Source organism: Camelina sativa, chromosome 17, assembly GCF_030686135.1.
Source record: "Camelina sativa cultivar CO46 ecotype springtype chromosome 17, ASM3068613v1".
Taxonomy (NCBI): Eukaryota; Viridiplantae; Streptophyta; class Magnoliopsida; order Brassicales; family Brassicaceae; genus Camelina; species Camelina sativa.
In genome coordinates, this window is record NC_141896.1 from 20334440 (window position 1) to 20350274 (window position 15835).

The following is a 15835-nucleotide window of genomic DNA, read 5'->3' on the forward strand; positions in this document are numbered from 1 at the left end:
CCGTTGATATATCTATTTATGTATTTATTTATATATCAAATTATTTTTTTTTGGTTCTCTCTGCTTCCTCTTGTGTACCCTTTGCGTCGTCGACACTCGACAGCCTTGTGTTACCGTTTTTACAATCGACTCCTTCGCCGGAATATTTCATATATATAGTAGAGATACTGACGTTGCCGATGATGGACGGTTCGATTCCGATGGAGAACGGCACCGTTTCATCTGATCGTGATGGATCGGCTCTTATATTCCTCGGAACGGGATGCTCGAGCGCGGTACCTAACGCAATGTGCTTGATCCAGCGATCTGATAGTCCCTGCTACGTTTGTTCCCAGTCGCTCTCGATCCCTCCTGAACGAAATCCTAACTACAGGTACATTCTCGTCTCGCACTGATTTGGTTCTTCCTTAAAGTCTATATGATTCAGTGGAAATTTTATGAACGATTAAAAATTTGGATTAATTTCAATTTCCGAATGATTTGGGATCAGTTAGTCTAGTTTTGGTGTTCCAATTTGATCCATGTGTTGAGTTGAATCATATGAAGCCTTTTAAGATTTGTCTGTGGTGCTTTGATTAGATCCATTCTTAAGCTGAGTTTGCCTGTAGAGTGTTAGACTAGTTCTAGCTTGTTCATTCTATAAGAGATCTTGTGGCAGGGGGAATACTTCAATGCTCATTGATTATTGTCAAATTGATGGCAAACATAAATACATTCAAATCGATGTTGGCAAGACTTTTAGGGAACAAGTCCTTCGTTGGTTTACTCTTCACAAGATTCCTCAAGTTGATTCTGTAAGTCTTCACGAAATCGTTTCTCTTCATTCTTCCCATTGAGATCTCTTTTTATGAATGCTGTCTTAACATGCCTGAGATAAGTAGAAAGCTAACTTGAAAGCAAATTTTAAATCTTTGGGTCACTTATCCGAATTTTATTATCTGTATCTGAAGCTCTCATAATTTTCGCATGAATTGCAGATAATTTTGACTCATGAGCATGCTGATGCAGTACTTGGCCTGGATGATATACGTTCTGTGCAACCATTTAGTCCTACGAATGATATTGAGCCTACTCCAATTTTTGTAAGCCAATACGCTATGGACAGGTAATAAACATAGTCATGGTCTTTGGAAATTTCAGTTTGACTTTTTAGTCTCTGAAGCTGTAGACAATCTCGTGCTTTTTTGAATACAGCCTTGCTGTGAAGTTCCCGTATTTGGTTCAGAAGAAACTTAAAGAAGGCCAAGAAGTTAGGCGAGTAGCACAGCTGGATTGGAGAATAATTGAAGAAGATTGTGAGAAGCCATTTATAGCTTCAGACTTATCATTCACGCCACTTCCAGTAAGTTTCTCAAAGCCTCTGAAGAAATAGTGAATCATGGTTCCCTGCTGATCTATGTGGAGACTCAATCTTCTTTATGCCGCAGGTGATGCATGGAGAAGACTATGTATGCCTTGGTTTCCTTTTTGGTGAAAAATCAAGAGTGGCGTATATATCTGATGTATCACGCTTTCCTCCAAACACCGAGTATGGTAAGTGCAACGAATTTGCTTAGTGCATCTGCATTTTGATATACATGACAAAGATGTCTCAGACTTCATTTGCCTTTTGTATTAACACAGTTATATCAAAATCTGGTGGTGGACAATTGGATCTCCTTATCTTGGATACGTTATATAAGGTAAGACAGATCATCATTATGCATTAAATTTTGAGGTTTTAAGTTTAATGTGAGCTGATATTTTCACATTTGTGATTGCAGACAGGATCCCACAACACCCACTTATGTTTCCCGCAGGTTAGCATAAATTTGAAAGTGTGGTGTTTATTTTATGGTTTATGTATGCTTACTTTTGTTATCTGTAGACACTAGACACAATCAAAAGACTGAGTCCGAAAAGGGCTCTTCTAATCGGAATGACTCACGAGTTTGATCACCACAAGGACAACGAGTATCTTGAAGAATGGTCTAAAAAGTAAGAAAACTAAAGAAAACCCTTAATTACATAAAATATATCTGACGAATCCATACCATAGAAAGAGAGAAGTAATCTTATTTGCTGCAATGTATTGGTTTGTTAGGGAAGGGATTCCAGTAAAACTCGCTCACGATGGCTTGAGAGTGCCAATAGACCTATAAAGAGGTAAAAATGATTACTTGGTCTTCCCATTTAGAAACTAATAACATTAATATTGTCTTTCTTTTTTTTAACTGAGCTCTGATTCTTGAATATCTTTAGGCTTGATTATCTAAGTTACAAGATGAGATGCTTGTGGGTCTTTCTACAGAGAGGGAGAGGCAGACATGGAGAAGAAAGAAACGGTTTTGTTCAAGATGATGCATTTACTCACATGGCTTGATATCAACATTATCACTAAAGATTTTTTTCCCCAGATTCACATCACTAGCTGTTATAATAAAAAGTAAAAACAGAGAATTTTTATTTTTTTTTGTTTCTTAACCAATTCACATCTTCAATTGTCTTTGATATTAGTGTACCGGTTTAGATAACCGAGTAATTTGTGTGCAATTAAACCAAAACCAGTGTGTATATAAAGAGACTCTGTAACGGAATCTCATAATAACAGAAGCAACAGATTTTTTCTCATTCTTTGATCTCTCTTATCTTGTCAATTTTTGGGGTGTACGAAATCTCTCTGTATGTATATGTTGAGGGTTAAGGTGGTGTTCCATCGAGAGATACACCGTACACGAGAAGAAGAAAGATGCAAGACCCAGTTATGCAGTAGTAGATCACATTCAACATTCGAGGATCTCTGATTTCTGCGATCGTCTCATCGATCTTCCTCACGTTTGCCCTCACGGCATCACGCTCTCCGTAGTATTCTCTCACCCTTGGTCCAAGATTTGCTTTACTTGGTCACCAAGCTTTTGATATCTTTTGCGTCCTCCAGATTAATGGAGACCTGATTCTGCCATTGGAGACGAGTCATGTTTCGAGGGAAAACTGATATTGTCCGATTAGATCAATCCATTTATCTTTTCTCTTATTTTTTGGTTGGGTTGTGGCTTATGCAATCAGTTGTTTGTTGGTCAGTGTTGGGGTTAGGAAAGGACTATCACCGGTTAAAGATGAGCGTGACGATCAACAGAAAGAGGTTAATCTAGAGAGTTATGAGGTATTTTATTTAGAATCAGTCATTGCCTTTAAATTTTCGAAGTAATATCGCCACTGCCATCCTAAGCATTAAACAAAAGACAACGTTTTATATAGTTACCAGAAGATCTACATTTATCTCTTTATTTTTTATTTTTATCGAAACACGTATATGGAGGCGGGTGAACAAGATATTCCAGAAACTTAAGCCCAAAATAGGGAACCTAAGCCCCACAGATATAAACTATTTTACCAACAATACAAACAATGGAAAATAAAATTATCTAAAGAGAAACAACCATTAAGCATGACTCAAAAATATATTGGACCTTGTGCCCAATTAATATTATTTTGTTGAAAAATATTTTTAATATAGAAACTTAGGGCTTGCTTGCAAAATTTTAAAAACTTTAGGACCCTACTTTATAAAATTCTCAAAATTTAGGATCCTAAATTATTATTAAAAAGCTTTAAAAATTATAGGACCCAGTGCTATTGCACCTTCAGCACCACTCCTAAAGCCGGGTTTCCATTTATCTATTACTACTACTAGGTTTTCTTGTATGCGATATATATTTATATTTAGTTTGGATGAAGCTTTTATCTCCAACAAAGGTTTTCTCACGAATCCATCATTGTTCTCCCAAAAAGAAAGCTAATCTTAGATTCCACAAACCAATTGACAATAAGAATTAACAATATTTTCGTTCTTGATCAAGAATAAAGAGAGACAAAAACCAATATGTACGTTACAATCATATCAACGTTGATTTCATGTAAACAAACACAAAAGATGTAGTTGTTTAATTCAAGTATTTAAAAGAGGAAAGAATTTTTGAATATGCCAGTGAAATTAGTCAAAGATTAGTCAAAGTTTTATACAATTTTAAAGGTTCGGTTATTGCCCTCCCAAATGCTAGTCAAATGATTCATGGTCGTCGATTGTGTACTTCAAAAGAAAATTAAAAAAAAGAAAAACATAAAATGTCAGACAAATTTAAATATAAAAAAAAAACAGTAAAAGTGTTTTTTTTACTAATTTGTGTTTATTTCCGAAGTAAAACTCAACTAACAATTGCTTTCAGTATCTAAATGTTGCTGAGTAGATGCTGCTTCCACCATCTGGTTGTTTTTGTTTATTTTTCTATGATAACCAGCTGGTTGTTTTAATTTATCTTTCAATGATAATTTTTAACTAAAAAGTGGTTTCATTGCTTTTACATATATCTATATTTTATCATGATATTTATAATGGTGATTTTAGCGTGGCAAAACTAACTAGTTCCAGAGAAAATATATGAATGTCAAAGTTTATCAGTGAAAGATCATAAATAAACAAATATTATGGATTATGAAATATGTATCTTGTGGTTGATCTTTCTTTTAAATATTAACATTTTTGTAGATTCAAAATATTCATAAAATGATTTTAATTTCAGTACTGATTTTGTATTCATTTTTTCACATTCTTTGGGAATCTACTATACAACCATTTTTCAGTTTCTTCGTTAAACAACCAACAAAACAAAAATCATTATCTGAGGAAAAAAAGAATCATAGTACCATATGCCAAATAGGCAAGTAATGTATGTTGTTTCTTTCTTTATAATTGTAGTTTAATTATTAAGTGTAACAATGAAAACAAATTTGTTTTACTTTTACTCTGATAGTCAAACGGGTATAATAGGCAAAATAGTGTATGTTGTTTCTTTCTACTCTAATAGTCAACCCTCATGCTTTTGAACCTTTGCAAATGATACAAATTTTCGAAATTAAATTCACGGCATTCGATTTGAATTGTAATAGCAATGTGAAATGGACAAAATGTCAAAAATTGTGTGCGAGGAAAATGTAGTAGTAGAGGCTTTTTTTTTACTTATCTCATACACCGACCACCATAATCCAATTGACGCACCATTTCAATAAGCCCATTTATGAAAGGTCGAACTGGTAATGACGTATCTGTTTGTATATATTTATTTGTTTAAAAAAATAAGAATGTTTTCGTTGTTGACCAAGAATAAAGAGAGTACAAACACTTTTCGTTGTCAATTGATTAAAAAAAAAATGTAATAAAATCAGCGACCAGTATGTACATCACAATTATATCAACGTTGATTTCATGTAAACAAACACAAAAGATCTAGTTGTTGAATTTTCAGTATTTGAAAGAAGAAAGAATGTGGAATAATATGCCGGTGAAATTAGTCAAAGATCTTTCTCCAAGACTCTGAAAATAATACATAGATAAGGAGAAAAACTCGTCAATATGAATCATTTTTATAATCAAACTTTTCTTTTATATTTGAAAATTTTGAATACACCACTTTTACAATTAATATAGTACTAGGTGATAATCCGTGCTACAGCACGGGCAAAAACGTTTATTATATTTTTAAATTCTTAATATTGTATGAGTTATGTTAGTTATTTTATATTGATAGTATAATTTACATGAGTATTTACTTTGGAACTCGAAACCCTTCTATTCATATCTAATTACCTCTGGTCTCTATACTCCACTTCCCACCATATGTAATAATCTCTCTCCTGTATTCTCCTGTATTAGCTGCTGTGTTATATCTCTTTTATATAATTTTGTATTTTACTATAATTTTTTCAACCATATTTTATAAGAAATATGTTTTTACTACTAAATTTTAAAATAATGTACAATAAGATTTTAAAATATGTATCAAGAATATAATGAATGTAATAAGTTTTAAATTTCTCTAATAGTATATATATATATATATATATATATATATATATAAATATGGTTAAATAATTGGAAATAATAAAATGGTAGAATATTGGATATAATAATTATAAGAAATAAATAAAAAGAATGAAAATGCAAATATGGAAGTATGCAATAAAAATTATTTATTGGAGTACATGAATAAGGATTTTTTATAAATTTATTGGATGGGTGATATTATGAAATTTAACCTGCAAAAGAAAACATAAGATTATGTCAAATAATTTACACAAAGAACATATATATAAATTTTTAAAAAGTGGACACAAAATAAAAATAGAGCCTTACATAAGTATCCATAAAGATGAATCAAATGTCTTGGAAAATCTCTTTGAAGACAACATTCCTTGTTTTCTTTTGAGGTTTTTCTTTTGGGTCATAATGAGAATTTTCAATCCTGATTTAGTACTTACACGGGACATCGCTACATATAGCTGGCCATGAGTGAAAACCGGTCTAGGCAAATATAACCCAACAATTGAGAGTGACTGACCTTGGCTTTTGTTGATAGTCATTGCAAAAGCAACGGTTATCGGAAATTGTCTACGTCTCATTTTGACTATCTAAAAAAATTAGTTGGTTTAACTATCTAAAAAAATTATAATTCTCAAAAACTATCTTACTGTTTTCAAAAGTACCCAAAATTTCAAAGTACCCGTTCCAAATTAGTTGATTACATGTCCCATAGTCAACTTTTAAATATAATATATTTGTGTATGGGCAACACAATACACAAAAACTCATCAACCACTGAGACTTTTAATGTCTTCTAAGTACTATCTCGGGATACAACACATTGTGATATTTTTTCATGTAAAAATGGTTTAGAAATTAAAAAATTAATTAGATGCTGTTAGTATTTTCTATTGAAATTAGTTGGCCATTATTTGGCTGTTTTGTCAATATTTTGGTTTATATGTGAATATCGCAACCCGTGTCGAGGATAATTAAATTTGAAAATATATGATTTTTGGCAATTCATCCATAATAACCAAACAGAGCCCGTGTTTTTTTTCACGTGTATACTAAACTATTAAAAATATTTCTCACAGTTTGTTTAAGGGTGTTAACCCAAATATCATATTTGAGTTTGGAAACATATTTTATGCCCATAAATTTACTATTTTAAATAATTTTCGATTAGACAATATTTTTTTAAAAAGTTTGGCTAAAAAAAGTAGAGGAAGTACATAAAATCTTTATTTGAATATTTAATTTATATATAGTTAGTAGATCATAATTCTCAAAAACTCTCAAAATATTTTTAAAAATACACAAACTCTCAAAATACACATTTTAAAGTAGTTTTTTACATGTCATATAGTCTCGTCCTATCCCGTCTTGTCCATTTCACACTGCCAAAAATTTTGTGTCCTATAACCGTTCTTTTTGAAATAATTACTTTTTAGACAATATTTATTAAAACATTTTGGTTAAGAAATTCTCAAAATTTTCAAAAGTATACAAAATTCTCAATATACATGTCTCAAAGTAATTCGTTATTGTCATATTTCTTTTTTAATATGAATCTGATAATTGAAAAACTTATAAGATTTATTTTAGGAATATTTATATTTTATATTTAAATGTTGAAACTATCCATATCTATAACAAAATAGCTGGTTGAAAAATGTCTAAATAATGTAGGCTAGTCAAAAGAATGATCTTTGATTCCTGATTTTCAGAATATACGAAAACAGTGTGTTTAAATATAAATTAATATTTATTTCCTTAACTACAAAATCCCATTAAATGCAAATGTGTTTTTAAATTAATTTTCAAATTTTAAAAGTTGAATTATTATTAAAATAGTTAAAAGACATTCACCCATTCGAAAATAAACATCGATAGAATTGGATGCAAAGATAAAAAAAAATTATTATTAAATTAAGTCAGTTAGACCAGCGCGTTAATCTGAATTCAAAAAATAGCAAATATATGTGTTTACCTTTTGTAGATTAATTAAATAGTCATGATATCAACAACATTAACATGCAATTATTTACGAAACAATGTCATGTTTTGTAAAGTGAATTCTCATAATTAAATAATTAAATTAAAAGTTGAAATTAGATTCCAACTTCCAAGTACCCTACAAAATAATGTGATAATTTGAAAAAGGATCTTTGCTTATTCAAATTAACCAAGTGAGTCAATTAGATTTTAATACTTGGAAGATAATTTGAGATAATTTGAAAAAGATCCTTTTAACTAAATTATTTTGAATAAGCAACTCACTGAAACAATGTCATGTTCTTGATTTGATCCTTTGAATAAGGATGTGCAAAGATAATTTGAATAAGCAAAGATCTAACAAAGCCAAATAAGCCAACTTTTACATAAACTTATTTATTTGCTTACGATAGATACATGAACTAAAATTTAATAAGTTAATTTGTTACTACAGACAAATATTATTAATACCCAAGAGATAATAGGGGACAAATATTATTAGTGTTTATAGAACAAATGCACACACACTAAGCAGGAAGAAGATAAATTTATTGATAAATTTGCTTAATAAATAGTTGACTAAATTTGATATATGATTGGAATGACCAAATTTTTGGCAGAAGCAACATCAAAGGCATCCGTCGCAATTACTATCGGGGGAACATTTGGTGTGACAAAGGTTGAAATAGTTATCTTCGCTCACGACTCACCTTAAATTTTTGGCTCCTCGACTCACACATCCCTGCTTCCACAGTGACAGCATACCTTAAAAATCATATAAACCATAATAATTTATTTTTTTTATATATTATTATAATTAGCAAAAACCTTGTCGACGTTGTTGCCGTTTTTTGTTGTTGTGGTCTTCATCTTTATCACCTCTCGGTATATTAGGCTTTTTCATGAATTTTGTCTGCTTATGTTCAAGAGAAATACAAAGAAAAAATAAGAAAGATATAACCTAAACAAAAAAAACTACCAACATAGTTTTAAATAGGAAAGGAAACTTAACTACGTTTATGCTTTTTGTTGTCACCTCGTTTGCAATCTTTTTTAAAATGTTGGGTCGCTTAGTTAGTTTGTACTTGCCAAATAAAATACTAAAACCACATGCATTCATATAAGATATCATTAGAGTTATGTTTCTGTCTAACTATGAAAACATTTGTATATATATGTTTCGAATTTCGATAATTGAAACCGAACCTTTCTAACTCATGGTGTTGGATATTATAATATGGTTGGACCTCGATAGCAACCATTTACCATTTACCAAGTTACCTGCACACACACAATAACATATTATTAAAGATAACCCGGACAATGTAAAAGCATGATTATGTGCTAATGGTTGAATGTCATAACATACAATAAAAAAAAAAACTGATCTTACTCACCATTTTTTCACATTCGCATATAAGATCAACATCTGTAAATTGCTAATATGATATAAGTGGAGTAGGAAGTAAATTGCGAATGTGAGCCGGTGATGGAAGAGTCAGGAATAGGAGGGTATATATAGATTTTTAAATAAGGAGTAGGTTTTCTAATTTTTTCAATAATTTGCACACGCATTTAATCCAGTTTATCAAATTTGGAACTGCTACCAAGTTAAGCGGGATTATGAAAATATATTTGATAGGTAATTAATGAATTGATTGGATGCAAAGCTATACTACAACAGATTTCTCGAAATTTTAGAAGCATATGAAATCGAATATATATACCATTATAATTTGAGTAAATAGTCAACGTATATATATTGTTAGTTAAAGAATATCTTACGTATATGGAATGAAATCACTCATACGAATCAATCATGAAAATAGGATACGAATTTAATTTGAATAACAAATAAAAGAAAAATCTTATTTACTTTAAAACGTTAAAATATAGAAATTAAAAATAGGATAGTAGGGAAATATTAGTAACAACTTACTAAAAAAATGCCTGAATCTGTTATGCGTGAAATTTCAGGAAGATATCTAAATATGAATGATAAAACAACTAATCACGGAATCAGTTATATTCGGGATTTTGAAATTATATACATTCCTATATTTTTGTAAGAAACTCAGATATCAAGATCAAATTTAAAGGTAATATTATGGGAATATGGTAATTTAAATAATTTAAATTATATTTGGAAACAAACATGAAAACTATAATATTCATGTTTTGGAAGCATATATGGCAAGTGCTATATTTGATCTGTGTAATCCGCTTATTTGTGGAAATAAGATTTCCTCACTAATTCCCAAAAAAATCGTAGTGGGATAACTATTGGAAACAACAAAAATTGTAGCTAAGGTGCATCGAAATTGGCACCTTCCGGAATATTTGAGCTTCATTGGACCAATATGCTATTAGAATTTTCTCAACAAAATACACAATGTATTGCTTTTATTTATTATTTAGACGTAAAAAAAGCCATTTTAAAAGATCTGACCCGGGATCCGCGTGTTTATCCGTTTAGGATATGAACAAAATTTCGTTTTTACCCTTAATGAAGATATATTATTTGGTTATAACTTCAATGGCATACCTTTGTAATTTCTTACAAAACAAAGGTTTAGTCCATAAACTGTGTTTCAAAATAATAGTAGGGATGGTAGGTGCTAATGTTAAGGGATATAAATTTTATAATGATTCTTTAGATTATCATTAATAGAAGATATTCTAAGATTGAATTTCCTTAATCGTAACAATATAATAAAGGAATTATTAAAGTTTGACGTGCTAATTAGATGGGTAGATTTGTTTAGATATTGTTTGCTTCCGATTTTGATATATTATCTGTTTGGCTACAAAATTTCTTATTAATTGTATCTGTTTGGCTCCTTATTTATATTTATCCCTATTCAGTTTTCAGTGGTATTTTATTGTAATAATCTCTTAATCTATGTCTACTTATTAAAAATGCTTCCCTTTTAATAGTATAGATGCACATATACGTAAAAAAACAAAATAGGCTCACCAATGTTCAACAGTCCAAAATTAACAAGAAGCGAAAATAAGTTTCAGAAACAGTAGTCAACAACAATAAGTGAAAGTGAAACGTGAAAAAAGAAAAAAAGAAGTGAAAGTGAGAGATTTAAGTAAGGTTGGTTATAGTAAGAATTGATTTGAGGATAAGGTTTGCTTCAGTCCTTTTTGCGATGACAATATATCAAATTCACATGATTAATAGCAGCGTGACATATTATTTCCGTCTTCCGACTGTAGTTAAGACTATTTTCGACCGAATTGAGAGAAAAGGGTAAAAAACGAAAATTATGATTGATGAATAATATCATATATTGTTGTAGAAAAGAGAAAAAAAAAAGGTCTTAAAAGTGAAAATAATGTCATATATATAGTGTGCAAAAGCATGGCTTCTTAGGAAAAATTGGTTCTTTTAAAGAAAAAAAAACTTTTGAGGAAAACAAGGTTAGTAGGCTAGAGGAATCTAGCTGTGAGCTCGAGCCTCGCAATACGTAACACACGCCTCGTCATTTTTTAATACATTCGTATGTTTTGAATTTTATAATCCCATGAAACTATATAATATCGATTTGTGGTGTTATATGATAAATCAAAGGAACTATATAATCTTACGATTAAAGTATATTCTTTCCGTTTCAAAATATAGGATGTTTTAACTAAAACATGTAGATTAAGAAGTATTTACTTTTAACAAATTCAACCAATCAAAAACAATACTGCATAATATAAAATACTAAAGTAATCTTAAAGTTGTATAGAAACTTGAAAACATCTTATATTATGAAACAATAAACTTCTCTAAAACATCTTATATTTTGAAACGAATGAAGTATCAGAAAAAGAAAAATAGAAGAAGGAGAGGGGGTAGTCAACGGTCAAAGTGACAGAGGAAACGTAATGCCCTAAAGTGGAGAAAAATTGTCAGTTTCGATTGTTTTACGTTTCAGTCAGTACTGATTCTTGTTTTTACATTTGCTTTGCCAATCTCTCTACAACACAACACAACTACTTCTTCGGTTCTTCTTTAAAACTAACCAAGAAAATATCACTGTTCTGAACCAAATAGGCAAATACTGTAGTATGGGGTTCTGATTTTTTTTTTTTTTAATTATTATTATTAGGTTAACAGTGAAAAAAGAAATGATTCTCAGAGTTCATTATGATGAGTATTCATAATAAATACACTTTTTTACTAGTGATCTCTATTTATAGACTCTTCAGATATCAGTGAATTTTTAGTAGTATCTTTATGAATTTTTCTTTTTGGCATGTAGTTCAATTTTTGTTCTCTTTTATTCCAAACTCTATATCTCAAAAAGAATCAAAATGATTACCATGGTAATGATTAGACTCGTTTTCTCTTCTTTTTTCTATAACTCAAATTAAACTTTGTTAAAATACTCTAATTTCATCATATATCACAATTACTTTGCGTCTCTCTTCTGTGTTCTCTTTTTTTTTTTCTCTATTTCAATGAATAAATATATTTTTTTTTTTTTGGGTCAAAATTTCAATGAATAAATATAGAAGTCATTTTCCAAACTTAATTTGGATAGAAACAAGAAAAATTGTTGTATTCATGGAGGATAAACACCATAAGAGAACAAAAAGTACTCAAAAACCAAAAAATAAACTGTTGATGTAATTAGGTGACGTGTCAAAATCAGAACGGTGATATGATGATGAAGCTAACAAATGTGGACCGGCGTGCACAGTCCCACCCTATTAGAGAAGTCGTATATAAATTACAAATTTTATATTCGTCTTTTGTCCCAATCATTATCTAAAAAATTCCCAAAACCCCCAATTAGAGAAAAAAAAAGAAGAAGCTAGGAGTTAGGAACAAAGTTAAAACAAAACAAAATCCCATTTGTCTCTCTTCTTCTTCTTCTTCTTCTTCTTGTATCTGTAAATATATAGTGAGATAGAGAAAAAAAGATTTGGGCATTGGTAATGGATTACGAGAGGATAGAGAAGGTACAGTTTCATTTTTTAAATCTTTTTTTTTTCTTCTTTTTCTGTATCAATTCAAGTACAACATTTCTCTGGTTTTTGAATCTTGTTTGTACTTCTCTTGTTTGTTTTTGTCCTCTTTATTACAACTCTCTGCTTAAGATTTTTAGGTTCCATTTTATGTTACAGTGAGTTTCACTTCTACCTTTAACTTTTCTACTATTCAATTTCAGACATTTTTGTCCTTTTTAGTTTTGTTCTATCAGAAAAAGAAAAAAATGTTGATAAGTCTGTCTTTTTTGAACTATTGAATTTTTCATATTAACTAACAAAAAAAGAAATCAAGAAAAATTTAATAATTTTTTTAAATGTTTATATATATATATATATATGTATAAATTGCAGAAGAGCATAATCTCGCCAACGAAGCTGCGGATGAAGTTAATGGGTCCTCACAATAACAAGAAGAAAGAAGGATCCAAGTCTAACAGTAACTCTTCAAGAACTTCTCCTTCTCGTCTTCAGATTTCAGACGATACCGAGTTCTCCAAGAACAGCTTGTTAGCTTCTCAATCTTATTCTGACGACGACGACCATAATGGTTTTTTCCTCTCTCTCTCTCTCTCTCTCTCTCTCTCTCTCTCTCTCTCTCTCTCTCTCTCTCTCTCTCTCTCTCTCTCTCTCTCTCTCTCTCTCTCTCTCCTCTTCCGTATCACACAGTTTGATAATGTAATCAGCTTAAGTCTCTGGTCTTTGCTCTATTCCTTGGCTAAAGTTTGTGTTTTTTTCACCTGTTCTTTTCGTCTCTCTGCTATACGTTACAATTGAAGTCTTTAGCTCGATTTAGTTCCGGAACTTGGGCTAAAGTTTTTGTCTTTGCTTTGTTCTGTTTTGGTCCTCAACACTTGGCTAAAGCTTGTGTCTTTGTTCTGTTTTGGTCCTCAACACTTTGCTTAAGCTTGTGTCTTTGCTCTGTTCTTGAATAATGTTTGTTTCTTTTACCTCTTCTTTGTTTCGTCTCTCTGTTCTATATTACAATTTGAAGTCTTTTTCATCGATTCAACTCCTGAATTTGGCTAAAGTGTGTTTCTTTGCTCTGTTTTTCTTGTGTGTGACGTCTAGTAGCTGTTACAACTACGGATGTCGAAGTAGCTAAACTTCCAAATGAGCCAGTTTTGGATCTGACCGAGTGCGATAATCAAGCCACGAGACATCGTTCTGATGGTGTTGTGAAGGAAAACGATCAATCGAGACCGCAGCAGCAATATAGAAAAGGGGACTTGAGTACGGCTTCTCACATGATGAGACCTCAAGAAGATGAGAACCTTGATTACGACAGTAACGCTAGCTCTTCAAGCTTCGAGTTTCACCGAGCTCGTGGCGAGCGTTCGAATCAGAATCATGGCTCAAGAGCTTACCCTTCGAGACAAATGCCATCCAAATGGAATGATGCTGAGAAGTGGATAATGAGCAGACAGAACATGGTGATGAGGAAGAACGGTCAAGGGAACCGGGTGCCCGTGAGAGTTGTGCCTGATAATGCAGGTTACGAGCATAACAAAACTAGGATGGATTCGTGCCACTATGGAGGAAACTCGTTGATCGATCAATCTACACAAAGCAATGATCTTGTGGATACAACAAAGGTTCCATCACATGATAACACAACAGGTAAAACAAAGGTGACTAGTTTTTTTTGGGCGAAATTGTTTGATTCTTTAAGCTGACCACGGAGCCTGACAAGATAAGTATTTTAATGTGTGTAGGTGGTCCTGCGATTCGTTCTGTATGTATGAGAGATATGGGAACTGATATGACGCCGATACCGAGTCAAGAACCTTCAAGATCTGTCACACCAGTTGATGCAACAACCCCTCTTCGAAGCCCGACCTCATCTGTCCCTTCTACCCCTAGAGGTGGCCAACAACAGGACTCTTCTTTGTCGCAGAACCAGTCGAAAAACACAAGAAGAGAACTATCTGAGGAGGAAGAGAAAGCGAAGACGAGGAGAGAGATTGTAGCTCTTGGAGTTCAGCTAGGGAAGATGAACATTGCGGCTTGGGCAAGTAAAGAAGAAGAGGAGAACAATAAAAAAAATGAAGTGGCAGAGGAGGCACAGAAGATTGAGTTTGAAAAACGAGCTACTGCATGGGAAGAAGCAGAGAAATCAAAACATAATGCAAGGTCCGTGTTGCTCCTAAGACCTAAACCAATATTTCTTGCTTGGCAGGTAAAGAGCAAAAGACTTAATGTGTTGTTTCTTTTTGAAACTCAAAATGTTTAGGTATAAGCGTGAGGAAATCAGAATCCAAGCTTGGGAAAGTCAAGAGAAAGCCAAACTCGAAGCAGAAATGCGACGTATTGAGGTATGTGAGGCGTTTTTCTGATCAAAATTAACTTTTGATTGGTCTCTCACACCAAATTCGTTGCTAAAGATTATCTAAACTTCTGTTGGTAGGCTAAAGTTGAGCAGATGAAAGCTGAAGCTGAAGCGAAGATAGTGAAGAAAATAGCCTTGGCTAAGCAAAGGTCAGAAGAGAAACGGGCTTTGGCGGAAGCTAGGAAAGTCCGTGATGCTGAAAAGGCAGTAGCTGAAGCCCAATATATCCGGGAAACTGGTCGAATACCGGCTTCCGGTTACAAGTTATGCTGTGGTTGGTTCTCATGAGGGTGAGGCACTAGATTGAGTTTTTGGTCTTTGGGTAAATCAAGATTGGACTCTAGATCCCCTTTGTGTAATATATAAATGGAATGGAATGCATTTTTATGTTGCATAGATTCAAAAGAGAATGCCAAAGATTGTGCCTTAGGTTAGGGCTTCCTCTTGCCTTCAGAAGCAAGTTAACCAGAACTGACAAAAAAAATCCAAGAATTGAAAGCCAAATCACTAGAGGTAAATTGTGGCGTTATGTTTACATGTTCATACATCTGTTTTGCTTGTTGATAGACATTGGCCTATAAACACTAAAACAAATTTTAAACGGTTCACTTGCAAACCGGACAGCAATTGTAGTTGTAGAGGCCCTCTTTGGTTACACTGATATATTCGGGCTTTGACCTATG

General features: G+C 32.0%; 2 protein-coding genes across 4 annotated transcripts; both read left to right on the forward strand.

Annotated features, from left to right (window-relative positions):
- Positions 1–40: 40 nt before the first annotated feature.
- Positions 41–2610, forward strand: LOC104757375 (putative hydrolase C777.06c). Its single transcript, XM_010480112.3, has 10 exons — positions 41–373; positions 659–794; positions 978–1105; positions 1195–1342; positions 1428–1533; positions 1624–1682; positions 1764–1799; positions 1868–1977; positions 2084–2145; positions 2242–2610. The coding sequence occupies exons 1-9, from the start codon at positions 180–182 to the stop codon at positions 2139–2141; spliced, it is 975 nt and encodes a 324-aa protein (XP_010478414.1). The 5' UTR covers positions 41–179; the 3' UTR covers positions 2142–2145; positions 2242–2610.
- Positions 2611–12526: 9916 nt separating this feature from the next.
- LOC104757376 (uncharacterized) lies at positions 12527–15557 on the forward strand. Of its 3 annotated transcripts, none has more exons than XM_010480113.3 (6): positions 12527–12796; positions 13178–13373; positions 13895–14443; positions 14539–14956; positions 15057–15138; positions 15231–15557. In XM_010480113.3, the coding sequence occupies exons 1-6, from the start codon at positions 12773–12775 to the stop codon at positions 15438–15440; spliced, it is 1479 nt and encodes a 492-aa protein (XP_010478415.1). In that variant the 5' UTR covers positions 12527–12772; the 3' UTR covers positions 15441–15557. The 3 variants fall into 3 exon arrangements, with proteins under 3 accessions (XP_010478415.1, XP_010478416.1, XP_087352320.1); XM_010480114.3 differs by having other exon boundaries at positions 12586–12796; positions 13898–14443; XM_087496194.1 differs by lacking the exon at positions 13178–13373 and having other exon boundaries at positions 12589–12796.
- Positions 15558–15835: the final 278 nt, after the last annotated feature.